The 27,977-nt window shown below is 40.9% G+C and overlaps 1 protein-coding gene across 6 annotated transcripts in view; it reads right to left on the bottom strand.

Moving 5' to 3' along the window:
• KLHL13 (kelch like family member 13) overlaps positions 1–27,977 on the bottom strand; it is a 200,133-nt gene that overhangs the window by 68,816 nt on the left and 103,340 nt on the right. Inside the window, exons 1-2 of one of the 6 annotated variants that reach the window (XM_027609346.2) lie at positions 14,418–14,577; positions 12,610–12,675 (exon numbers count right to left, since the gene is read on the bottom strand). The exons of 1 other annotated variant lie outside the window; for it this stretch is intronic. In XM_027609346.2, the coding sequence (XP_027465147.1) occupies positions 12,610–12,675; positions 14,418–14,458 (107 nt within the window). In that variant the 5' untranslated portion in view covers positions 14,459–14,577. Of the gene's footprint in view, positions 1–1,397; positions 1,671–2,047; positions 2,404–12,609; positions 12,676–14,417; positions 14,578–27,977 lie in introns of those variants that run through there. 4 more of the 6 variants (XM_027609348.1, XM_027609344.2, XM_027609349.1 and 1 more) reach the window with 4 other exon arrangements.

Raw genomic sequence — 27,977 nt, 5'->3', positions numbered from 1 at the left:
CACCTGCATTAATTTGTGCTTTTGACAAATTCAGCTTTTGAGAAACAAATATAGCTGATTTTTTTTTCCTTTCTTTTACAAATCTGACTTAAAATTTTAACTTAGAGGGAAAGTCACACAAGCAAACAGATAAAATCACCTGAAGCATCTCTCAGGAAGAACAAAAAATAATCTGAAAATGACATGATGACAGAATTTCACTCTGAAATGTCCTCATTTTTCAGCGCTTTCTAGGGAATCGCTTCCTTTGGACTGAGAGCACCAGCACACTTCCTCAGCAGCTGAAAGCCTTTCAAAGAACCAGACTAAGACACCACTGTGTTTCTGAACCTCATATAAAACAAAAACTAATAAAATGGCAACTCATCAGTTTTCTAAACACACAATTAACCTAAAGCAGGAAGAATTTTCCACAGCTTTCCTGCTGGAAAATACTGTAAAGGAAATACAGTTAAAACAGGCTTCTACTCCAAAAGCTTTTCTTGTGCTAATATTTAAAAAATTAAAAAAAAAAAAGGTCCAGCTTTCCCTTACGCCTTCCCCTACCGAGAGGAAAAAAAAAAAAAAGGATCACAGACAATATTTTAAAAGAAGATTTCATTCTATCTCCTGGATTTTGTTTCTAAGGCAACAGTTTGCAAATTTAAAAACTCAGATTTTCAAAAATTCTAGTAAGACTTCCCAATATATTTTAGTATATATTTACTTAAAATAAATTTCTAAAACAGGCATTTGTAGAACACATTTTTCAACTCCACGTATGTACATAACTATTGACAGAACTAGAACTTGCACAAACTTGAAATTACACTTCAGAACCGGAATTATAAAACTGGGAAAGATAGAACATTGAACTTATTAATATTCATACACAACTCAAGTGTAAAAGTCCTAGTTACAAGGCTCATTTTCTGATCCATGTGTTAACTCCGAACGTTTCCAATTCATCCAAAAATTATAGAGACCATTTCCCTATTTAACACCACACCAACAACAATCACCAGCAGTGTTTTGTGCCACTACACAAAAGAAGTCATCTTAAATATTTCAGATATAGAAAAATTCAAAATAAAATCCACCCGTCCTGAAAGATTAAAGTCTATCCTTAGGCAATTCCTTAGGTATACCTTTAGACTTGTACATTAGTAACCCGATGACAATTAAGCACGTTAAATAAAAATAAACATCAACTCCCAGGACAAGCAACCGAAGGTAAAATGTGGGCATGCCCATATATTTCATTATAAGCCAGCTTGCGGTTTTTACTCTTGTGGGTTTGGGGATGTGGCTGTTTGGGATGGTTTTTTTTGTTTGTTTGTTTTGTTTTTACCCCCTTTTGCCACAAGGTTGATTCACGAAAGAAACCCCACTTTAATATCCTATTTTCTCTCACTTACATGTATGCTGGAGAAAGTGGAGTTGACCTGGATGTTTTAAGCACAGGAACTGGGAATTTCCAGATAGCAGGAGAGCTCGTTTTCCATTTCAATGGCATGTTGTCACCACGGTACTACAATAACAGTAAACGGCGTTTCCATAACAGACTACCGACTAGGACTTCCATTCCACACTGTCCCGACACACAGCAGCGGCTGCCGCGGAGAACAAGCAAGCGATCTGCCCGTGCCCCTAACACCGAAGCCTCCGATCTGTAAAATAGGGCTGCAAGGCACCTCCCTTAAATCCTCCTGTCCCCTAAAGCAATACGATGATTCTATCGTTCTAACTCAACAATAGTGCCACCTCGTTAGGAAAGCGTTGACTGCAGTATATATATATATATATATATATATATATATATTTTTTTTTTTTTTTTTTTTTTAAGACTGCACCGTGCAGACCACACAATGCAGCTTTATTTCACAAAAAGCGGCTGGGGTTTTATTTTGTTGTTGTTGTCGTCGGTGTAAGCTGGCATTACCATTGTTCTACCTTAACAGGGATACTGCAGTGCTGTACTCGATTCTGCACCTATTAACCTGATTTCTGACCAATGGTAGCAGGAAAAAAAAATAGATGGGTTTCATATGAAAATGAAACAACATACCTACTCAGAATACACTTGTCATCCTCTGAACATTCTTCTTTTGAGCTGCAACAATACAAATGGGATATAAACCTCAGCATAGCCTTAGGCCACAGCTAATAGAGATCAGTGACTAAATTCGGCAGCCCGCTTTCCTCCCGCACAAGCTCTGGCCACACAATAAAAGAATGCCATTATGGGAAAAGCCCGTTTAAAAAATGCCAGTCTCTCTGTTTTCCAGTTAGAAGAAGGCAAAATGTAAGAACAAGTATAAACTGCTGCAGAACTCTGCACGCTCTTCTAGCGGCTTCTGATTCAAGTTGCTCTCCTTTCCCTATTCTTATTTCCAAGCCGGGATGAGCAGAATCTCATCCGTTTACAACATGCTGTGGTAACACGAATATCACTCTGTCTTCTGCAGCAGAGAAGTACAGAGTGGCGTGCTCTTAATAGCAGTCCTCGGAGGGACGCTATCAACAATCTAATTCAATGCTGCCCTCCCCTTCTTCTCTCCCCCTTTCCCCTCCCGTTCGGCCCCCTCCCTCCTCCCCCACCCCCAAACAGCTCACAAATTGCCTAGAGGAGAGACCAATGCTGCTGGCCAAGCAGGTGTCCAGCAGGGACCATTCCAAAGCTCAGCGGCGGGTCCGGTAACCTCTAGGGGTTAGCGACTGACAAGGAGATTGAAAAATTCAAGCTGCTGTCAAAGGCAACTTGAGGTATTTCATGAAAGCAGCGGCAAATATACGGTTCATCCATATCATTTTAGAATACTGCCAGAAAACAGCCTTGTAAGTGCCCCGAAAGTGACGGGGTGTTGTAAGTTTCTGTTTAAAGCACCAATCTCACACATTTTCTACACAATTCTAAGAAGTGAAAATAGGAGAGGCTGGTATTATGCTGAACTCTTTATTTATGGGCTGAAGAATTTCACCTCTGATGTCGGCGAGTCGCCATCACTAACCATCTACCTTCATAGCACCCTTCTACATCTGCCTAAAAACAGAATTATCTTGCCTTCACCAGTGCAAGCTTAGTAAAAGCAGACTGCCCTCCACACAGAAGCCACTACCTTTAAAAAAAAAAAAAGCACTGCAGTGACAAACAGCTCATATTTACTTTCAAGTCTGTATGCAAAAAATAAACTTGTGCTTCTAACCTGAGTAGCTGGCTTTCGGATACACCTTCCAAATTATTCCTAGTTTTTAAAAGACGGAGATTTAGTCCCTTAAGAGGTTTCTCATTTGTATTCAAAAAGCACAGACGAATGTTACCATAGGAAGCAACCACCTTCAAAAATTCCACAATACAGAATTTAATATACCAGAAATACAGTGTGAAATTAGCTCCAGGTAATCACCAATACCTTCCGTTAAGATACACGTCAATATTCAGGCAAAGAGTATTTTCCTATGGAAACCACCCATACTTGTGGCAATGTATACACACACCACATGCATACATACATCTATGGAGAGAAAGCTTATTTTGAAAGATTGACCAGTAACGCATAAACTTTATTAAACAGTAGGTAGATGTCAGCCATCACTAACTCACAAATAATTTTTATTCAATCGACCATACACAAGCACCCCCCAAAAACCCAGGCCAGCAACTTAAAAAGTTAAATTATAATTCTCTTTTTAGTACCCACACACAAAACTGTCTCATAAAAATCTTCAAAGGAATCAGAGAAAGGAGTATTTATCAATACTCTAATGAGCAAAATACATTTAAAAGGTTAAAAAAAAAAGCACCACTAATACAAATAAACCATAGTCAATATTTTACACTAGAAGGCTTTATGTAATAACTCTTAATAGTTATGGAGCAAAAAGGTCCCAGGTACAACACTCAGCCTTGCCAACTTGTTGGAAACCCTCAGAATAAAACACACACATGCGCACGTGTGCTCATCAAGCAAGTTTGGAATGTCCCATTCCAAAAACGTGAAGCATTCTCAAACATTTCCAAATATAAAACATAAAACAGCTACAAATTAGCTGTATGTGGCAAGGAGGTGATATTTTAGAAAGCAAATTCAATCACTTTCCAGCTTATGAAAATATTACAAAGCAGTAATTGCAAATACAACTTCTGAGAACAAAGACCCCCAAACCTACATAAAAACATGGTTAGTAAAGTGTTGCGAGCAGTCTATAAGGTTGACTCAAAATTTATGAGTGGGATATAGGGTAAATGTGGAGTTTTTGAGATCTCCCAGGGGGTAACCCCCACAAACAGGTGAAGATCACTTCATTGCAAAGGTTCTCCAGTTATTATTCTTCGTGAACAATCAATGTATTCAAAAAACCCACATAATCTTTGTCTAACTTCAGGCTCCAAAGAAATCAACGAGTAGCACCAAATCCTCTATGTCAATTGCCTGTCTAGGTTTCTCTTAGACTTAACGTTTACAACCTGTTTTGGGGGCCCTCGAACAATTGTCATATTTGCCCAAAGTGAAAAGAAAGTAAGACTGCTTTCCCTCCACACCACCCTCAGCACTGGTAAAGACCCCAAAACCCTAAATAAAAGCTTACATCTGATGATGACCATTTATTTCTATTCAGTTCTCCCCGCTTTAACAAATTGCCAGGAGTCATTTTTAATTATCTCTCACGAGCAAACAACTAATATGCCAAAGGCTTTAAAAATAATTCCTTTACGTAGAAATACGGTCCATGAAATCTACTTTACACTATTAATTTGCCTAACAACAACGCTCCTCATACATCGTTTAGAAATAAACTTCAGCCAGGTAAAATCACCCCAATTACAAATTAGCAGAGTCCAAATTAATCAGATTTTACTACCCTGACGACTCTGGTAGCAAATATCGAGCATAATTACCATTACATTCTGGACCTGAAAATGTTTTCACCTCCAGAGTGAAAGGGAGAAAATTACTAAATGTATATTTTAAATAGAATTTTATGCTGGGAAATGTCAAAAACGCTCGTTGACTTCATATGAAACACTGATTTCATTTACAGAACATTTGGTTTCTATTAGGGACCAATGCATAAAAGAGGACAGAAAGACAACATACCCAAAAACTCTTCAAAGCATTTGAGGAACACTAACTAATCACTTGAAAATACCTGTGAAATGCGTATTTCAGAGATGTCATAAACAAAGTACGATGCTGGGACTTGGCCAAGGCCACAAAAAAGAGGCATCCTTGGCCAAATCTTACAATGCAGAATTCCCTGTTTCCCCACGTAGAAAGAGGAGATATTTTATAAAACTTTTAGAATTCTTACAAATCATCTTGCTCAGAACCCTCATTGTACAGATGAAAGACCTGAAGCCCAGAGATGTGAACTTGCCCAATTTCACCCTGCTAGCTAGCAGCAGGACTGGGACTAGGAACCAGGTTTCCATCTGCTAGTCTGGGACTTGCACTCTAGAATCCCTACTGTCCCTCCTTCTTGATGAGACCTTTCCTGAAGACGTGTGTTTCTCTGTGACGTGAACCACATTCTGTAAGTACCTCTGTGTGTTCTAAATAAACAAGAATTACCAAGAGCTATTTATTCCTCCAATGATATGTACGCTCAAAGACAGAAGTGGGAGACAGACACCAAAAATACAAAAGTGTGTGCAAAGACCATTCACAAAATCTTCATTCCAGAAGGTGTTTAAGTATGATGAGGGAGAAAAAGGCAAATGAGAATTTAGCCAGTCATAGTATGGGAGAGAAGTGAAATATACAGCTAGGAGGGGGAATTTTTTTTTTTCCAAACATAAATGTTTCTAAATAACTTACAGAAAAATTGAACTCACTGGCTGACAGTGATGGTTCTTCCGTCCCACCACCCCATGCAATGAACTGACTGGTAATGTCACCCCTCTGACCTCTCTCTCTCTCCATATTTTCATAATATTCCCTCAGAACTGACCTACCTTCTTGCAAGTTTTGGTGAATCCTGTGGTAGGTACAACTACAGACTAATAGCATTGACCATGGTTTGTGTGAGCAGGCACCATATAATCTTCTCTTCAGTCCTGACAATGTCTCCTCAGACTAATGGGGGCTAGCCATGTTATTCGTGTCACCCCGACAGGACTATAGATCAGCCAAACTGTGTGCTCTGTTAAGTTCTACCAATCAGTAAGAGTATTTGGATGGTGACCAAGTAGGGCTGTTAAACCTTTTAAAGCACACAAAAACCTGACTTCTGCACAACAGAGCAAAACTCTTAATACATCAGGGCTCCTTATTACAGAAAACAGAACTGTTCACATGAATGGCTACATACACATGTGTGCACGCGCGCACCTCATCTCCTTTACTTCTTTCAGGAAACTGAATATCAACGACATTAAAAAATTTTTACCGGATACTCAGATATGTAGCCTTGCTAAAATCAAAACGGAAAATCCCAGATGTCTCTCAAAGACGACTATGCTGGGAAGTCATAATTTCATCTTCTATAAGTACCCTTCTCACATGTCAATTTCCTTTGCAGAGCCGGGTGGGTACTTCCAGTCCCGCAGAGGATTTACATCTCTTGGCTATGTCTCGGATTAATACAGTACCTATCTCCTTCCTCACAGTGCAAACAAGTGTGTGCCTGCACAGTTGTGTTTGTGTACTTGTGGCAGGAGTGAAGCGAAGGGAAGCACTCTTTCCATCTCTAACATTTCCAAAAGAGAGGGAGGATACTGAGTTTTGGGGGGAGGAGGGATAGAGCAGCAATAAGTGGGGCTGGTAGGCTGGCAAGCCAGGAAACAGTAGGAAAAGGGACAAAAGGGGAAAACGGAAAGGGTAAGGAGGGGAATGACGGGATGGAAGGAGAATGAAGAGCCAAGAACGGGAGTGGTCCCGGTATGTGGCAACTTTTGTAATTGGGGGTCAGACGGATGAGGTTCTGGGGATAAGACAGGAGTTGGGGTAGGAGAGCAAATCCAGAGGGACTGAGCAGGTGACAAGAAAGGTCCAACCGTTGGGGCACCAAAGACCCACAGCTTCTGCCTACCCTTACTCTCTCACTACAGCTGAAAACAGGATTAGAACTGACTGAGAAATTTAGAAGTTCTTGCCTTTTCTTCTTTCGTTTCCTGGAGTATCTACGTTCTAGTAAAATCTGTAAGCTTTTTTTGTTTTTGGCTACCCCTGGGTGCCTCATTCGTATATGATTCCCAAATCCACACGCCCAAGTAAGTCTTTATACAACTCTGACATGCCCAAACAAATTAATCCTTAAGTATTCCCATCTATTAAAAACTGCCTTAGGGGCACCTGGGTGTCTCAGTTGGTTAAGTGCCCGACTCTTGATTGTTCTCAGGGTCATGAGATTGAGCCCCGCGTCGGGTTCCATGCTGGGTGTGGAGCCTGCTTAAGATTCTCTCTCTCTCCTTCTCCCTCTGCTCCTCCCTCCCCCCCATGTGTGCGCACATTCTCTCTCTCTCAAAACAAAACACCTGCCTTAAACTCCAAACCAAAGTGTTTGTATGTGTTGGGAGTGGTGGTGGTAGAAAAAAAAAATGATTTTTAAATATATAATATTTGCACAGCTGATTTTGTATTACCATTGTCAAACTGTTGGAAAAAAGCAACTTAGAGAGGCAGTTTATCATCAAGTAGAGATAACGCATCTAGTGCTCCAGTAAGAGGCCATGCTTTAGCACACCCTGCGTTCCCGCCATGGGACTTCATATGGCTGAGACACTCTCCCCAAATTCCTGTTCCTCCTTCCAGAAGGAATCCCTGAATCTTTGTATCTTCCTAACTGAGCACCACTCCCAGCATACTGGAAGGCACTCCATAAATATTTGTTGGGTAAACTGAAAGAGAAGTTTCTAAGCAGAAGGGTGATTAAGCAAGAATTGGGTATCAAAGCCAGGATATATCCTGGAAGGGTTTTTAAGTGTTACCAATTCTGCTATGACTAAAAAGCAGAGTACAGGTAAAAAGAATATTCATCTGCTAATTGGATAATTTTAGGCTATGAATTCCTTAAAATGAAAAAAAAAATTAAATACACACATTATCTTGTTAAAAGTAAGTACGTGTTGAAGAAAATCACCCAGGATATAAACTTTTAAAAAATGAAATAAATGCATCACTTATAGTGATGGTGGACTGCTCTAATGAAAAATCCTTGCTCTCATCTCAAATAATGATAATGTATCTGTTTAGTTGTCTCTCAGCAAATTCCTAAGTATCTCCTTAAATTACCACATGTAAATAAAACAGCCAAACCATCATTAGATTTTCTGATGTGTTTGTACATCAAACCTGCAAACTTATCAACATAAAAAGCCACTAAAAATGTACAGTGTTGGGGGGCCTGCCTGGCTCAGTTGGTAGACCATGCAACTCTTGATCTCGGCCTTGTGAGTTCGAACTCTATGTTGTGTGAAAGATTACTTAAAAACAAAATCTTTAAAAAAACAAGCAAAAAGAATATGGCTCTCCTGGCTAAAAAATACAATCATATAAGGCTTTTTATTTATCTTTATTTTTTTTAAGATTTTATTTATTTATTCATAAGAGACAGAGACAGAGAGAGAGGCAGAGGGAGAAAGAGGCTCCCCGCCGAGCAGGGAGCCCGATGTGGGACTCGATTCCAGGATCCTGGGATCACGACCTGAGCCAAAGGCAGACGCTTAACCATCTGAGCCACCCAGGCACCCCATATAAAGCTTTTTAAATAGTTTCGCTACTTTCTTTTAATTTGGCATCACATAGAGAAGCAAAACCATAAAAGCTGCATGCAAAACACTTATCTATGATGACTGAAAAACTTTTCAATAGTAAGCACATCATATACCCAATCTCAAAAGGCATGTCAATTAAGGAAAGGCAACATTTGCTATATTCTACATTGTTTCAGAAATAAATATGCTTTTATAAAACTCTGAGTTACGGAAAGACCTTTAGAAGAATACATGACATTTTCCTCAACATTCTGATTAAAATCAATGAAATAATGCTACTACTTAAAAAAAATGATATTTATTTCCTTTTATCCAAAGAGTTATTATAACATTTACATCTGTACCGTAAATGTTACAGCTAAAATGAGATCTAGAAGTAAACACTTTCATGGAAAGCTAATTCTAATGACTCACTAAGATCATACGACACTACTTAAAATTTCCACGAAAAAGGGCCCTTTATATTCGATTGGTTTAACTTTATTTTTAGCACTTCGCAGGCCTAACTATTACAATTTTAAATTTCCTAGACATACATCTATAGAAACTATTTTTGACTAAAATAAAAGGCTGTAACCAGATATGAATGAGAAAATTACTTAAACTCCAGAGAATAATCAACTTCAAACTTGAACCCTATGACCTGTTGCCATGACATGGGGCTCAACAGTTTTCCTAAAGGTGTGTAGTTTTATAGTCACGGGATATGCCTCCTATGGTGGTATCCAAGAGATTTGGCAACCAGTTCAAACCTCTATTTTCTTATTTTGAAATCCTTCTCATTTTCCAATTTGTAATTCTTCTCTTGGGTGATCTTAAGTTAGAAAGATTTTATTCTTAGGGAAAGAAAGGGGGTATAGAAACACACTGAAAGATAACAAATATATGCTGGTAAGTCTAAATTACAGAAGCTAGCCGAAAAGTGTGCAATTTAAAATTGTTATGCCGTGGGGCGCCTGAGTGGCTCAGCTGGTTAAGCGTCCAACTCTTGATTTCAGCTCAGGTCATGAGATCTCAGAGTCGTGAGATTGAGCCCGGCATCAGGCTCCTCACTGGGCATGTAGCCTGCTTAAGATTCTCTTTCTCCCTCTCCCTCTGCCCTTCCCCCTGCCCAACTCACACTGTCTCTAAAAATAAAATAGTTATGCCTCAAAAACTATTGAGCAATTCAGTGAAAATCCTATGACATCAGACATCATTAACTCATGATACATAAAGGGTTCGTGTGTTACAAACCAACCACAGCACTGTTTTAAAGTTATGTCTAACTTCATTACGTGGATGCAATGGTTGTCCAGTGGGAGGCAATAATTTCTTTTCCTTTATCTCATGTTCTATTACTAACGAAAGTAAATGCAGTTTTGATATGAGGAAGTAAAAAACACACTTTATTTTTCTAGGGGGTCCCTAGATTTAAGCAAGATGAAAATTTTATTTATTTATTTAAGTTTATTTATTTAAGTAACCTCTACACCAATGTGGGGCTTGAACTCAGGACGCCACGATCAAGAATCGCGTGCTCTTCATACTGAGCCGGTCAGGTGCCCCTTAAGCTAGATGCAATTTAAATTTGGGTTTCACGACGCCTAAGTCTGTCTACTTCAGTCAGTAAGTTCCGAACCACTTCATGTCTTCAAAATCAAATATGTGTATTAAATAATCAGTTACTTCTCATGGAATTCTGAAGCTACATAATATTTAAGTGAAATATTATCTTCCCATTAGCTAGCATATATTTATTCATTCATTCCTTAACCAACTGAGCCACCCAGGTGTCCCCCATTCATTCATTCCTTATTCAGCTTGATCTAAGCTACAGACTCTGTTGAGCATTTTTATGAGTCTTCTACCACTAGGTCTGGACATGTTATTTAAATTCCTATCATGCTGTTCAGTCAGTAAACGAAAATATTTATGTTTGGGAATTTCCAGAACTACCAATTTTTGAGATTCTGATCTGTAAAGCACAGAGCAACATAACTTATATTCCAAAAAGGGTGAAGAGGCAGTGAGACTGAGCTTAAACTGATACTCTAAACAGGGAACAAACATTAGCAAAATAATTAGGACCATGTTTTCACATCTGTCAACTAAAATGCATTTGTTTCAACTGAGGACTTCTTCCCATATTAGCATTACCGACAGTGCAAGATTGACTCCTTGAACTTCACAAATACCCAAATCAATCAACTCGCTGTGGCTTAGCCCAAAGCCTATAAAGAAGAGGTACATGCTGAATTAGTTCAATCATCAATAAGTATTAAGAACTTAGGACTTTGCTAGATGTTACAAGTATACAGAAGAACACATGTTCCCTGGCCACAAATCTCTGGCAATCTAATCAGGCAGACTGCATATTCACATATGGAACATGAATGGGTAAGCAATAATATATTGCTACTGTAAAGCCTTGACTATCCAGAACCCTGGATAAGCCTTGCTTATTAGTCAATTTTTAAAAAATTAACTTCAGGGGCGCCTGGGTGGCTCAGTCGGTGAAGCATCTGCCTTCAGCTCAGGTCACGATCCCAGGGTCCCGGGATCGAGCCCCCGCATCAGGCTCCTGGCTCGGTGGGGAGCCTGCTTCTCCCTCTCCCACTCCCCCTGCTTATGCTCTCTCTCTGACAAATAAATAAAATCTTAAAATAAATAAATAAATAAATAATTTCAATTTAAAACAATAGGAATGGGCTAACTCTTCAAATATCAAAACTTCCCTATTTTTCACCTTTTGACGGAAATCTTTTGGCCCTTCACCGTCTTCAAGTCTAAACTGGACACGAGTCTTTTAAAAGTACTTCACAGACACCATAATGCGCAAGAGCTCCTGTGATGATGCCTCGGATGTAGATACAGCAATGTGGGCCAGCAATATCTGTCACTCCTCACCCTCGCCTGACTCCGGCCCCCGTATATACTTGCACACGAAACACGGACGCTACGGAGAGAGAAGGGGCTCTTTTCTTTAGACTCGGATACCTATACCAAGAGAGAAGCCCTATACCTTGAAGGTGGATAGTCTCACACGTTAGTATGCCTAAGAATCATCTGGGGTGAATATTTTAAAGGTAGAAGTCTGGACGTGGGGCCTAGGATTTTAAACAAGTACTCCAGTTGATTTTCAGGCCTGGTCTACTAAACTTGGAGAAACACTGCTTTAAAGTCAAGGTCGCTAACCCCCACTCAAGATAGCCCCAGCTGTGGCGAGACTGTTTTCTCTCTCAGTCGCTAGCCTTCGTCAACATATCAGCGTCGGCTGCCCACCACTCGTTGTCAGTCTGCCCTGTCCAGGGCCATTATCTTGCCCTCCCACACTCTAGATCCTTCCAGGTCTGAGAGAGTCTGACAGCAAGGTCTCCAGCTGGCTGACAGAGAGGCACAGAGGCAGACCAACAGACATCTTCGAAGAGGGGAATTGTGAAATCCCAGCAATTAGGAAACAAAGGTGGTATCCACTATATCGATTGTTCAATACCAGGTAAAAGTTAAAGAAAACTTGCCTCCAACTTTTCCGATGAGGAGAGATGGGGGAGAGGACAGAGGTAGGCACCTGTGGTCTGGTTGCAGATCTCCCACTAGCTAGCTTTGTGGGGGCCCGTGTTAATCCTCCCTTATCTGTAAAATAGGGAAGATGCCCCCTCTCTTTGCCCGACTCACGGCAATATTCTGAAAGCCAACCAAACGTGGGTTTGAGAAAGCCCACTGGAAAATACAAAGCACAATACAAGGATGTACGGTATTTCTGTAACAGAATAATTTATCATTTTTTTTCAGCTTAATAAACACAGCAGCCTAGACATTCTTGAAAGTTTCCTTGATGACTGAATGTCTTGTAGTATCTCAGGGTCTTTTCTGACGAAAATAAATTCTCACTGACAAAAAAGATAGAGGAAAATGCAGACCCTTGGACATACCCTGGAGTTGATTTTTTGAATATATCCTTGAAATCGGCTTGTTTTAAAGACAATTGCCTCCGTCTCCTGAAGTGGAGTGCAAAAAAAAAAAAAAAAAAAAAAAAAAATCTGGTTAATGGTGGCTTTACTGGATTTAGTTCGGATTTTTCAAAGCATGCGCTGCAGATATTTTAGCTGTAAATTAATAAACCACGTTTCTAAATTCTGAGCAGCTAATACCACACAGAACAATTTTTAAACATGTAAATTAACTGTAAAACACTTAACAAGAAAGCCATAAGATTCTATTTGTTTTTAGACGCTCTCTTAATGTTTCAGAAAGTCTGGACTAAAGACTGATATGAAGTACAACATCTATTGGCAGCTGATCAGAAAGACTAAACTAGCCAAATTTGGACAGAAGGAAACACTTTTCCAGTAAATATATACGCGGCCTTGGAATGCTTTGTCATCTTCTTGTTTCTGAAGCCTAAAAAGTTCAATTCTTTGCTGATAGACTGTTTTGCCATAAAAATCTGAAAGCAAATGACACACATTACAAGCTTTCAGGGAACAGATGGTTAATGTTCTCCTAGGTTCGTTTACTACCAATTTTCTTATTTTCATACTGCTTGTAATTAATAAAAACATACAAATAGATGCACCGTCTTCTAAGCAGGGGATTTTGTTTTGGTGAAGTTCTGCCATGTATCCCATCCCTTTGGGCTAATCTAAAAGATGATGGTGATGAAGAAACAGACTTCAGCCACTGCCTGGGGCAGGCAGCGTTCAAACTAGAGACTACCACAGGAGCACTGCGGTGAGCTGTCGCCAGTCAACTTTGTGGGGAAATGAAAGTACGCCGCCGGCAGGTGCTGGAGGAGCTCTAAGCCCTAATTTAACGCATTTAACATTTGTGACATTTACGTTGCTTTTAGCTTACAGAAAGTGACCATTACTAAGCATTACAATTACCTAACTTTTGCTTCAAAATAAGCAGTTTGGGCTCTTTTCTGGGTCATCCCACAAGCACCACTGCATTATTAAAGTCACAACTAAATCGAAGTCATAGCCTAATAGTATCTTTAGAAAGACCTTGGCAGAGACCTTACCCAAAATGGGATCCTCAGTCTAAGGACCTCTTATGCCAAAGGTAGGCAGCAAGTCTTTTCTTTCTTTTTTAGGACGACGAATTCAAAACAGCATCTCTTTAATGGCAATACTGTTTCAAAGTCTACTTTTAAAACGCTACACACATCAAAATTGTTATTTTTGAATCAGAAAAAGCTACAATGGATTGAATTAATATCTGCCCCATTTTAGCATTAAGCCTCACCACGCAAATAACAATTATATTATCTTTTTCCTTAAAAATGCAGGAAAGTATCTTTAAATACAGCTTATTTTATATTCCTATTAATATTATTCCTTTCCTTTGTGTATTTAAGAAGAATCTGGTGTGCCACCTTCTGGTAGCTCAGTGAAATTATGTATCTCTACACAAGTCACTATTCTTTATTTTAACTTTTAAAAAATATATATATTTCTTAGCCTGTATTACATTTAAGCTATACAGAGAAACATAGACACACATCTATACCACACTCTGAAATACAGCAGGATTTCCTCAGTGATTTTTTTTAAAAATATCAAGCTTTATATATGCTTTCCTATGATTTTTGCATGGTTACCAATATGTCTCCTGAATTCTACAATACACATAAAATTGATTTTTGTACACCGCTTCACAGGCACATAGGAAAACAACAGGCTTGCTATTTTAATGCATAAGCAACAGCAGTAAATAAAGGAAAAGAAAGGTCTCTTACCAATAAGCCCATTTTTCTCTTAAGGTTTGAACTCTCATCATTTGTCATGTTCTTGTGGATCCCTCTCTCATCAAATTCTCTGGAGTTTTAAAGTTGAGAGCGGCGATGCACAGCGAGGCTCTCCTACACAGTAGCGCACCCCAGTGCATCTGCCTGGTATAGCACTTCAGTTGTAGCTCCCAAAAGCAGAAAACAGCCTTTACGTATTCAAAAACCCATCCACTGAACACCGTCCCTTGGTAGCAAATTGTAGCCAGCGTGGCGGAACTACTTCTATTTCTTATCTTAAGCGCGGATCAGATACAGAGATCAGAACCACATGAATCTTGAGCTTAGTTCCAGTTAATTGAACAGGAACAAAGTGTTCATCTTTAGAGCAGAGGTGGGATGAGACAAATACTAGCATCAGGAGATCTGACGTAGGGGGGAAAAGAATGTTTACCTGAAAGTAACCTGATTTTTTCAAGGGTCACTGCCCTGTCATGGGTCCTATTCCCTTAAATCTTCATTACCTGTAACTCTTCCCTCTCTCGTGCCGCTAGTAGCCGGTCATTAAGTCCTAGCCTTTATTCTTTAACGGTTTGTACAGGTGTCTAATCCCTAGTTTGTTTGTGTCTTTTTTTAACAAATGAGCTTCTTCCAAAACTACATATAACTGGTCTCTCTGCACCTCCCATGTTCAAGCTATCAAACACCTCGCTTCTGGATGAGCTCTCTTAAAATGCAACTATACATGACGTAAATTAAATGTTTGGTAAAGATTTTATTCAACCAATACTTGTTAAGAATTTGTTACATGTGTGGTAGGGACTCTGCCAGGTGATATGGATATAAAGGTGAACAAGACAACCCCTTGTTCTCAGGAAGCTCTCAGTTGAGTGAGAGAAGCAGACATGCTCCCTGACAGCACAAAATATGGCATAGACGCTTTGCTAGGATATGCCTAGGATTCTACAGAGGAACGATAAAAATCAGAGGAGCAATAAAAATCGGGCTGCAACTGAGGTGGAAGAATGAGGCATTCCCCAGGCAGACTCCAGAAGACACAGTCTGTGTGGACACACAGAGATTTAAAGGAGCCCAGTGTGTCGGAAGGATCGAGAAAGTCTTCAATATTACTGGGAGAAGTATAGGTACATGGTGCTGAGGGGAGCGGATTTTAAGGTCTACAGAGTGAGTGAAGAGGCTTGGATCTTATCCCATGAGCTACGAGAAGCCATCTGTTGAACGAGTGGATCACTCGAGGAATTAATCAAGCAACAATGCCCAGCACTAAGAACTCATTACAAGCTGGCTAACTTAGTCTTGGAGTCCGCTGACGTAGTAGCTCCTAACCCCAACTGCCTATTCTCTAGCTCACAAACTTGTTTTGTTCTTTGTTTCCCTTTGCTCCGGAGGTCCCCCTACATGAAATCTCTTTCCCTCTCCGCTCTTCTGAACTCAACTCATCCTGCTAGATCCAGCTCAAATTCCATTCTTTGCTGTGATGTCTCCCCCGTGGTACTTTGAGTCCCCTCCAGTTTTTAAATGTTCCTCCATTACACAGACCGCACATTACTCCTACCGTTGAGCACACACTGTTCGAAAAACCCTTTGGACTCTGCCTATAAAGCCTAGCAAGCAGAGAGAAGGCCAGTGAGAGCCTGAGGATAAGTGGCCCAAGAAAGCACACCTCCCCAGACTTCACAGTACACACCAATCTTGGTACCTTCTCTTACCACTCTCAAGCCTGAAAAGGAAAGGCTATGAACTGTGAAGTGAACTCTGTCTGCATTGGGCAGCAACTCTGCATTACCATGTAACAAGGCTGGTTATATACCCCACGGCCGCCGTTTGAAAATTCCAGAAAATTGATGAGAAAGGGATACCAACAGAATAGCTTAATTATGGAGGTGTGATCTTCGAGGGGAAAAAAAAAAAAGAGCTGCAAGGGGGCTTGGGGTGGGGGGGCTGTGCTTGTGTTTTACTACTTGCAGTAAACCGAGAGAATTCACCTGAAGGCGCATACGATAAACAAAAAGAATTCATGAAGACCACGGAAAGAGATGGGAGAGAGAGTGAGGGCAGGGCATTAGATCCGGAAGGTTTAGCATCTCATGAGGTTTAAGGGAGAAAATCCATGTGTAAGAAGGGGGGGATGTTTAAAAGGTGGGGGGGTAATAGTGTTAGCCGGGAGATGAATCTAGGACAAGAAGCTTTACCACAGAAACAAGTCCTGGAGTGTAAATATTGAGTGTTCTCTCCCTGTGGAACCACACCCCATTATGCTCAGTGTCAAATACTCAGACAAGCTTTCGTTGATGTTGGCATTTAGCATTCAGCTTTGTCTCAACCTTTTTATGTATGCATAATCTCTTAGATTTTGCAATGATGCAAAAACCATGGAGTTTTATGTAGACAATAAAAAAATCTTTTCACCTTATTCAATGATTTTATGTTAAAGTGGGTTAAGAGGGATCTGCCAATAATTCCAAAAGGCAGTTAATACTTGAAAATATTCGTTCAATGACTTAAAAATGTCCCAGATAAAAGCTGTCTACACCTTCTTTCTTGTTTATTGAGTGCAAAAACTGACCACTTCCCTTTCCATTAACTTATAAGGAAAAAATTCGAATACAGAAAAAAAAAAAGGAGAATGTGATTTTGGATATGGGCCACACTTTTCTCAAGAATTCTTCAAAAAAGGGCAGTACTTAGGGGACATAAAAATGATTTAATCCACGAGGTCCTCAGAAGAATGTTTTTAAACTATGTATCAATGGTATCATAGACTTTAAAACAAAGAGAAAAATAAACCAGACCATTTCCTCAGTTAATTTTGTGGAAAACAGAACAATTGCCAGAATATTTCCCCCAAGCCTGGCAGGAAAAAAAGCAATCACCATTTTATATTATAGTTTGAACTAGAATAGGTATTTAATCCAAATTCACATACACGTTCACATGCACGAGCTCATCTAGAAGAGGAGAAAGGAGAACACCTCCTGGGAGTGCACAGTAAATCTCCTAGAGTATTAGTGATTTTGATGACAGGGTCTGTATTAATCTAATATAAATAATGCACTTACATTCCATTTAAAATAGCCTCATTCTGTTATCTCATCCATAGCCGCACTGGACTCTCCTTCCTTCTGCCGTATGTTAAGATGGGTCAGAGCAGGAGGACTTGAGTGGTTTAGAGAGTTTTCAGTCATGCAGAAATGTCCTTGGATAACAGATTTTGAAAACCACTGATCTAAACAAGGGTTGGTCAGGGGGATTTATACCAGGAGCAATTGCTCATATTCCTACAGCCCAGAAGTTCCTACTGGTCCAGATTCCAGTAGTCTCACCACTCAATCTAGTGGGAAAGGTGGGGTCAAAGGGGGAAGAAAAGCCTTTTCCTGTTACTGATAACTCTACCTGTATTATCACTGGATTAGGAAAAAATGGCAAAAAAAAAAAAAAAAAGAGCAGAAGGCCATAAAAGTTTCCTAACTTCCCATTCTTACTGGAATGAATCACAACCTTTTCATATATTCCCTGAAATGTAACAAAGTGTGGGTCCTTCCACTATATGGCAACACAAACAATTGAGGGTAATTCATGAGTAATTCGAACTATCTGATGGATATAAATTATTCAAGGTTGACTATGAAATATACCAACTCATATTTTACTAGCCTAAGTCTTTTCTTAAAAGATTTTATTTATTTATTCATTCATTCATTCATTCATTTATTTGAGAGAGGAGTACAGGGAGGAGCAGAGGGAGAGGGACAAGCATGGTGCTCGACGCGGGGCTCGATCTCATGACCCTGACATCACGACCTGAGCCGAGATCAAGAGTCAGATGCTTCACGGACTGAGCCAGCCAGGCGTTCCAGCAGCCTAAGTCTTAAATCTATTACTATTTAATAGCTATCGTGAGAATCTAAAATGGGTGAAGATACACATGACAGACCATGGGGAAGAAGGAAATTTTATCATGTGAGTGAAGAAACACAGAAATAAGGGAAATGACATTCCACAGACAGAAGGGCTGACATAGGGAGTTAAAGAGGAAGTAAGAATATTCCTATTTGTCAACTTCCTTTCAACCTAATTTTCATATCCACATACTCCATGAAGTATTTTACTTGTCTGAAGTGTCAGGTGACAGACAGCCTGAGCTAGCAGAATTCCAAATAAAAAAGTGTACTGTTCCTTTTAATTTTTAAGAGTCTCAATTTCCTTTCACCCGGACTCTGAGGTTGACAGTGCAGGTGTTAATATTCCCATTTGAAAATTCCCATTTTATAGAAAGCGAGTTATTAAGTGACTTGGCTCAAGTCAAGCTGCTGAGAGAGCTGGAAAACAAGAATCCAGGTCCCCTGACACCTGATTTGGTGTCCATTCGTCACCCCTGTATTGTATTAATATTTATTTGAGGGGAAAAAAGAACCCGCAAATATGACTCCTCAACACCACCATGGAGTTACTTGACGAGGAAGTCAGTAAAAGGCTGGAGGAAAAAGAGAACTACGTCACGAGAGACAAAGAACGATATCTGATTAAAGTTGCAGAATCATTGACCTGTACCTTTGCCAGAAACACCCTCCCAGTGACAATTCTCAGAGCTTCCTTTTATCCCTCAGGTGGCATTTCTTGGCACAGACGTCTAACGTGCCATACTCCCTCAGGCCTCAGTAGTTTTTCCTAGGACACTCTCCCCACTTGGAATTCCCTGCTCTCCTTGTCTACCAAGCCAATTTCGAGTCATACTTGAGTAAGTGTTCAAGTATATCTCCTTCCATGAGACCTCCCCTCACATCCCTTAGCGGCCTCCGTTGCTAGGTTTTCTAAACCCCCACGGCACTCTGAATATTATAGGTCCTGTCACTTTGGATTGTAACAGTTTCTATAAACTATAAACTAGACTATAAACTCCAGAGAGCTGCCTCTGGGTCCTCCTTACATTTTTATTCTACCTGTCTTGGTGCCTGTCACGCAGGAGCCCAATCGTAGGAGGCGATTTTGGTGAAATCAAGTTTGGCAGAGGTCAGTTTTCTCTCCTCCAAGACTAAGCTGTTTTGGGGTGATAAGGAAACAAGAAACTGTGAAAGGGCCTTATCCTTCCTGAACTAAGTTATGAATGGTAAGAAATAAATGAAAGGCTACAATCTCAAACAGTATACCGAAATACCTAAACGGCTCCTTTTGATGTCTGTCTGATGGACCCTGTGTGTGCCTAGCAGCGTGCCCAGAACAGCAGGCGTACAACAACTTTATGATGGATGGATGGAGGGGTGAATGGCTCAGGAAGTGACGGCTGAACTAAACCGAGCCAACCAGACACTTAGCTACAGTAAGGAAGGGCAATGCCAATCATCATTTGTCTAAGCAAGGTAGTCCTGGTGAAACTAAAAACTGAAGAAACGCATTTCACTGGTTCGCCACCTAGACCAGAACACTGAAATAGGAAGCAGCATCTCCTAAAACCAATAACTTATACAGACTGCTAATTGAAAAGGATAAAAGCATCTTCTTTGGACTGGTAGATCCTCTTCAATTACTGTAGCCAGTGATGTTGAAAAAGTAAGCCCCAAAATCCAATTTTGACAATAACTGCTCCACTAGATTGAACAAAAAAATAAAATAGCGAGTTCAACCAAGCAAGCCACTGCACATCACCAATACCTACTCACTCAAATGGCACAGTGAGCAGTCAAGAGTAAAATACACAAATGAGGCACAGGAGGGCCCGATGCTAACAAGCCCCTATAACTTTCACAATAGACAAAAAAATATATATATTTGATGAAAGATCTATGAATCTTCTGTTCCAGTATGAGAATTATAATTGAGGCTGAAGGAAAGGCCTCAAACCCTTTTCTCATGCCATTTCCTGGCCTTCGCATTTATGCAAACCAGCAGAGTAGAAATATCAAGGATAGCAACATAATGAGTAATAAAAAGAATAAAAGATGATGAAGTTCCCCATAGGGAAGAACATATTCACAACACACTGTAGCATCTGCTTAGGGTTGGGTAGAGGGGGTAGAGGCTCCTGCCGCGGGGACGGGCTAACTGAAACAGATCATTAACCACTATCTGGGGGAGTGTTCCGGGGCACAGAGGCTGGAGGTTTTTATTTAAATGAAAGTAATATGGTCTTATAAAAGGGAGTCGTGTTTTGCTAACACCGCACTTGAATTTTGCTGCTGGGACCCAGAAACACAGCGTATAGGTCCCTATGGGCTAGTTGGAAACACAAGAGTCATAAAAGTCTCTAGGATCCTGAATCGGAAAGAGAAAGATCGGCTCGGAACCCACACAGGACAGTCAGATAGGCAGGGATTCAGACACCGACAGTTAATGGAAGAAGTCCCAGCACAATGACAAAAGGGTAGCAAAAAAGTAGGATTCTGTATTGACCACTCACAAGAGCCAAGAGTGAACTTGACGCCCCGCCATTACTAATCCAAAACTCAGAAGGAATTATGCCCTCCATCTTGCCTTCCATTACTCCTTACTTGTGTGGATGGATTTGTATACTCCACATTCAAGGTTCCCTCCACCCCAGCTCTTCCTTACTTATTTAACCTTATTTCCCATTACGGGTTGTCCCAGATTTGCACACAACTGGAAAATACAGAATCTCTTTAGCCAAGAACTGCCATGGGAGCTATATATATATATTTTTTAATGCAGCTTACAGTTTCTGTGGATTCAAGAGAAGAATATACCAAAAATATACAGAGGAGGGATTAGAGCAGAAAGGGAAATTAGCAAAGGCTTTCCCTGTCCTAAAATACCTTCTCCTATAATGCCAACCCGGTCTCCAACAAACTTTCTCTCCCTCCGATGTTTGCACCTTCACTTATTCCCTCCCTCTCATTGTTTGCCGCGTACCACTGCCAGAAGAAACTCCATCAAGTAGGCATTCATTTGAGCTAAAAGAGAATCCTGTTAAAATGATAATAAGGAGAGCTGCCAGGATAAGGTGGCTGTCGGTTATTCTCACACTGGTGTGAATGAGTTCAGTCAAGTTTCTTCAAATAGCAAAGAGCTGTTGCTCTCAGGGAATGGGGAAAGGCTGGTGGCGAGAACCTTCTGGAGTCCTTGCGAACTCGGGTGGGGTGCTCTATGAAGGAAGTTGGGGGATAGGGGAAGCTGGGAGGCTAGAGCAACTATGTCTAGAGATAAAGAGAAACCGAGATATAGATAAGCGTGCAGAGAAGGTTGTAGAAGAATAACAAAGCCCCACTTCCTCTACCACTCCAGGTCTTCCTGCCCAGAACCCGTCACGCCCTTCCTGACGCCCTGCTCCTACGCCCTGGAGCTCAGGCGAGTACTGTCCATAGGACAGATCAGCTACTCAAGTAGGTTCAATACAATATTTTGGGCACGGCCAGAAACTTCCCCGTCGTGCAAACAATCTGTAAATAAACCTTCAGAACATACACCATTGTTGGACTGGGAACTGCTTGTGCGTCCCTCGCCTCACCCCGCACACACACCCTCCTTAGGCTGCTCTCTTCTCTTTGGGAGATGCTACATGTTTTTGGTTTTTTTATTCGCTTATCATCTATTCAACTCATAAAACACTCCCCCTGCCTAAAATATGGCTGTTCCTCTGTTCACACAAGTTCTCCCTGCTCCTTTTTATTTCTTTTTAAGATTTTAAGGAATCTCTCTCTACACCCAACTTGGGGCTTGACCCCCATGACCAAGAGGCGCATGCTCCACCCACCGAGCCAGCCAGGCGCCCCAAGTTCTGCGTGTTCTTAAGTTCCAAATCAAGTTCTACCTTTTTTAAAGAAGATTTTATTTCTTTATTTGAGAGAGACAGAGAGAGGGAGGGAGCACAAGCGGGGGAGGAAGAGAGAGAGAGAGAGGGAGAAGCAGACTCCCCACTGAGCAGAGAGTCCCAACACAGGGTTCGATCCCAGGACTCCGGATCGTGACCTGAGCCGAAGGCAGACGCTTAACCGACCGAGCCACCCAGGTGCCCCTCTAACTCTGCCTGTTGAAGCCTAATTTGATTTGTCTAACACCCACCAAATGCCCTTTTCTGAACTCTTGTGGCCCTTAACACACACTGTTCTTATTTAGCCTTACGTGTGCTCACCTCAGCTTGCAAAATCAAGGCTGTAAGCTAGCTTTCCCCAGGCAGAGGCAATTCATTCATCCACCCAAACAATTAATAAGCATCTACTTTGTAACAAGTGTTGTATTTCGGCTGGAAATTCAAACCCAAGTCTAAGCCCAGATCCCCACCCCTCAAGGTGCTCACAGCCCAGGGAATATCAAGTACAGTCACAGTACTGTGTGAGAGGCGCTGTAGAGGAGGCGTGCTCAAGGTCATATGAACGTACTCGGAGAGCCTGAGAGCCTGCACTGGGCTCGGCCAGGGAGTCAGGGCAAGTTTCACAGAGGGGACCCCTGAGCTAAGTGCTAAGCCTAAGCAAGAAGGTGTCAGGCAGTCAAGCGAGACAGAGGGAAGGGTGGGCCGGGAGGTCCAACTAGTTAAGGCGCAGCGACAATCAACTGTAACAACATCAAGTCTCCTAAACTAAGCAGTAGTAGTGGGGGTAGGGGAGCGATTCAGAAAGATTTTTAGCAGATGGAATGGGCAGGAGATGATGACAGTGGCTAACGTTTGTGGGCCACGTAACATGGAACGAGTGGCCTTCTAAATGCTTTACCCATTTACTCACTTAGCTGACTTACTCTTCCCTGTGACTTTGTACTGTAGGTACTATTAATATCTCCATTTTACAGGGGCGCCTGGGTGGCTCCGTCGGTTAAGCGTCTACCTTGGGCTCAGGTCAGGATCTCAGGGTCCCAGGATGGAGCCCCACATCCCACATCAGGCTCCCTGCTCAGCGGGAGTCTGCTTCCCCCTCCGCCCTCCCCCCCCCACTCATTTGCGTGCACGCTCTCTCTCTCTCAAATAAATAAATAAAATATTTTTTAAAAATATCTCCATTTTACAGAAGAGGAAACTAAGGCCCAGAAAAGTCCAGTGACATGACTAAAGTTATACAGTGGGTAAATGTTGGGGCTGGAATTCGTCCGCAGACAGTCTAGCTCCGGGGTCCAGTACATAAGCCCTCCACTCTGCTATCTTTAAATGTGAGATCGTTGGGGAGAAGAGAGCCCAGGATGACCGCAAAGTTAATGAGAGGGAAAGGCTGAGGCACAGCGGGCCACAAGAGATGAGACCTGAATACTGAATATACTGTCAGCTGCATTTATTAATTACCTCTGTTCCTTGTTCCTGATGGCAAAAGCAAATTTCTCAGTTCATGTTCTCCAGATATATTCTAGTATCTTCTTCACTGGGACTGGTCACCTGGTCTTGATCTTAGTCTGCTGGTTCTCAGTTTTAGCACTTGGCACATTTAGCCTCTTCCTAGAATTATTTATCAATGTAGCTTATCTCCTTTATTAGGTTAAAAGTATCCAAGGCAAAAAAAAAAGTCTTCTTCACCTTTGATGAATAGCAGCCAGGATCCAGGATACACAATAAAAATTAATTGGCTTAAACATGGAATACAACATTTCTTAAAGTTTCCAATTCTTCAGACAGCTGTGAATTACCACTATTTGTCGTATCTCAGTTAACACCTTTATTATTTACTTTTTTTTAAATCGGTCCCTTTAAATCTACACTTGTCTTCAAAGGAAAACTTTCTACTTATTACTGCAAATGGCAAACTGCTATATCTTACAATAATGAGAAGGCAGCTATAAAAATAGATGCGTAACTCCTAAAATGAGAAATGCTTGCACACAACTTAACACATCATCCTATTCCCCAAACAGTGCCACACTTACCACACTCTGGGGCAGGGTTTTTTTTTTTTTTTATTTATTTATTTTTTTGTAATTGAAGTGAAATTCACATCACATAAAATTAACAATTTTTTTTAAAGTAAGCTCTGCGCCCAACGTGGGGCTTGAATTTATGATCTCGAGATCAAGAGTCATGTGCTCTACCAACTGAGCCAGCCAGGCGCCCCCAAAATTAACAATTTTAAGCTCAAGAATTCAGTGACATCCAGTGCATTCCTAACGTTGGGCAATCGCTACCTCTCTTGTCCCCAAGTATTTTCATTACTCCCAAACAAAAACCAATATCGGTTAAGCTGTTGCCCCTTGCTCTCCTCTCTCCTACAGCCCCTGGCAACCACCGATAGGTATTCTGTCTCTATGGATTTATCTATTTTGATATTTCACATAAATGGAATCATACACTATGTGATCCTTTGCGCCAAGCTTCTTTCACCGAGTGTAATGTTTTAGAGGTTTATCCACAATGTATAATGCGCCAGTACTTCATTCCTGTTGATGGCTAAATATTCCATTGTAGGAAACGTTTTGCTTATTCATTCATCCACTGATAAACATCCGAGCTCTTTCCCCCTTTAGGCTCTTGTGCTACTGTGACCACCTGCTTTCAATTCTTTGAGGTATATACTTAGAAGTGGAATTTCTGGAACATAATAGTGACTATGTTTAACCTTTGGAGGAACCTCTGGGGTAGGTTGCGTACAACATCCTGTGGGTTTCAAAATAACACGTGAGATTGGAAGGTCTCATGTCAGAATGTGTGTCTCCAAACATATGACGTGTGAGGAAAGAAGTTCATTCTCGGGGTGCCTGGGTGGCTCAGTCATTAAGCGTCTGCCTTCAGCTCAGGTTGTGATCCCGGGGTCCTGGGATCGAGCCCCACGTCAGGCTCTCGGCTCCGTGGGGAGCCTGTCCCCCTGCCCTGCCTGCTGCTCCCCCTGCTTGTGCTCTCTCTGTTGAATATTTTTTTAAAAGAAGCTCATTCTCATCATACTTACTAAAATATAAATTTCAAATTTCATCATATTGATGTGATAGTTGTTTTCTTTGCAGCTGGTCCTTTTACATCAAGTAGTAGATGGTTCAGGCAATTATTAAATGAGGTCTTTATAGCTGAAGATACATGACCGATTTCATCAAAATCATGCCTGCGTATTAGCATTTCCCTCACAGTCTGGCACCTTTACGTTTTTAAAATTCCATTTTATCCACTGATCCACGTTAGTTCAACAACAAAATAGGAAAAAAAAAAAAAAAACCCACCCCCACAACAAAAAAAGAGCACAGGCCTGGTTCCACTTCACAATTACATATACTATAAATACTTGGTATTTCAAAGCTAGCATTTTCTGGATGTCAAGTTTTGCTCTAACCCTAAAAAGACTGTAGCCACGCATTCTTGGGCATGCCTGAGCACTGCACTAGTAATTCAGTTGGTCTGGATAAGATGTTGAAACCTGCTCTAGTCTTGACTTTAGCAATAATATTCATGAAATCATGGGTTTGATACACCAGGCTTTTTTTTTTTTCTAATAGCATTTAAAAAAAAAAACCCAAAACTATTCAAATTGAAAGTTCAGGTCTGCGTACTGACAGGCATCTGCAGACCTACAGTAGCATACCCATCATCCTTCAGAAAACACTGATGGGTTAGGAGCGATTTCTTTTTTTTAGATTTTTTTTAAGATTTTATTTATTTGAGAGAGAGAGAATGAGAGATAGAGAGCACGAGAGGGAAGAGGGTCAGAGGGAGAAGCAGACTCCCCGCTGAGCAGGGAGCCCGATGTGGGACTCGATCCCGGGACTCCAGGATCATGACCTGAGCCGAAGGCAGATACTTAACCGACTGAGCCACCCAGGCGCCCTAGGAGCGATTTCTTAAGACTGCACATGCTATGCTCACATATTTTGTTTGCCAGAGAAACAGGAAGCTTCTATCTTGTCTGCAAACTGACAAAGAAAGAATGCACAGCTCATCCCAAAGAGTTCAAAATTGGAGAAGGGGTTTCTAATGACTCTGAAGATGTAGCTCTCCTGACTTCCTAACAGAAAGATGAATTATCTCTGGTGGGCATCTGGCAGAAGACAAGCAATGAAGACAAGCGCTTTCGGAAGGACTCAGAGTCACTTGCACTTTGCAACATCTTCCACTGGGAGATGCACTCATCCTGTGATGTGACAGAACACTTCGTATTCAAAGAGCACCCATCTCTAATTTAAATGGTATGCTACATTTCTTCCCGTAGTCAACCATGTCATCCCCTAGAATGTACTATGCCCACGGACACACTATCGACTGACAAACAAGGGAGAATAATTTTTAAACAAATCATTTCCCTATTTCAATATAGAGATTATAAAGAATCCTTCTATCTACCCTTGTTCTAAGGTGAAAGCATTTGACCAATTTTTCAAATGCAGGTATCCAGGGATAGATACAAAAATGGAATATACCTGAAATGCTGCAATGAAAAAGTAAAATTTTCTATCGTGAAGACTTTCACTGCCACTGACTACTCACATATAAGTGGAAGGGGTTTTCAGTTAAAACAAAACAAAACAAATGAATAAAAATCCAACCTCGAGCCAAATATTTAAAAAATGAGTCCAAGACATAATAATACAATTTAAGATTATAAGAATAAATTTAAAGACTAAATACGATAATATATGTAAAGTGCCCAGCACAAGGCCCATTGGTAGCACAGAAATTTATCAAATGGCAGCTTTAGATCCTTCAAGATTAGGTGGCTCTCCTTGGAACTAAAACACCAATCCTCAGGCCAAAATTAAATCATAATTGTCAGGGCTCCCATAATCCTATATGTTCCCCCAATTTTAGCACCCAGCACATTCTGCCTCATCTAATAATTATATGTATTTCTCTATCTGTATTATTAGGTTGTAAGTCCCCTTGCAGGCTCCTTATAGCTTTTAAAATAAGATGTAACCTAAAAATTCAACACATGGAAGAGACAACTATTTAATAAACGCAAGTAGTCACACCTTACTTTTGTATGATGCCCTACCAATTACAAAGCACTTTCATGTCCTAATTTCATTAACTTAGGATCTTTCATTATCTCTGCCTCAACAAGATAGACACTGAGACCCAGGGAGGTCACATGACAGCTTATTAAAGGCAAAGCTGAGACTAGAAAGAGTTGAATCAGGCGAATAGGGAGAGAAGGGGAGGAGAAGAGTAACAACAGATACAAGTTAAGGCAGAGCTAAGGAGTTAAGGAGAGAGGAGTGAAGGAGTTAAGGAGAGAGGAGTGAAGGAGTTAAGGGGCGGGGGGGCAACTGCCCAGGTACACAAAGACTCCACCGGAAGAACATTTCAACTCTATGGTATTTTAAGATATTTCCCTGAATACTGTTTGAAACGCATGGTCTTAATTTTTTCAACTGCAGGCACAATGGTATCATCTCTTAAGAATCGCCTTGCAAGTAAGCGATGCATGGTGGCTCCTAGGGGCCTTCAACTGCTCGTATCTGCCTAGGCCTAATCAGGAGAGAGAAACCAAACAGGAATTCGAACCGGGAGAGTTTCACATAAGGAATCATTAACTATGACAGAATTAGAATCACAGAAAATTGGAGCGATGAGTAACTGCCTAGTGGTAAGTAAAGAAAATTCTAAAAGATACAGGAATCGTAGGTATCAGGAACAACTACTCCCCGTAAAGCTGAGACAAAGCACCCAAGGAAGAGATCCCTCCCCCAGGGCTGCAATATAGT

Source organism: Zalophus californianus, chromosome X, assembly GCF_009762305.2.
Source record: "Zalophus californianus isolate mZalCal1 chromosome X, mZalCal1.pri.v2, whole genome shotgun sequence".
In the NCBI taxonomy this organism is placed as follows: Eukaryota; Metazoa; Chordata; class Mammalia; order Carnivora; family Otariidae; genus Zalophus; species Zalophus californianus.
Note: the sequence above shows the minus strand (reverse complement) of the source record. Positions and strands in the feature narration are given on the sequence as shown.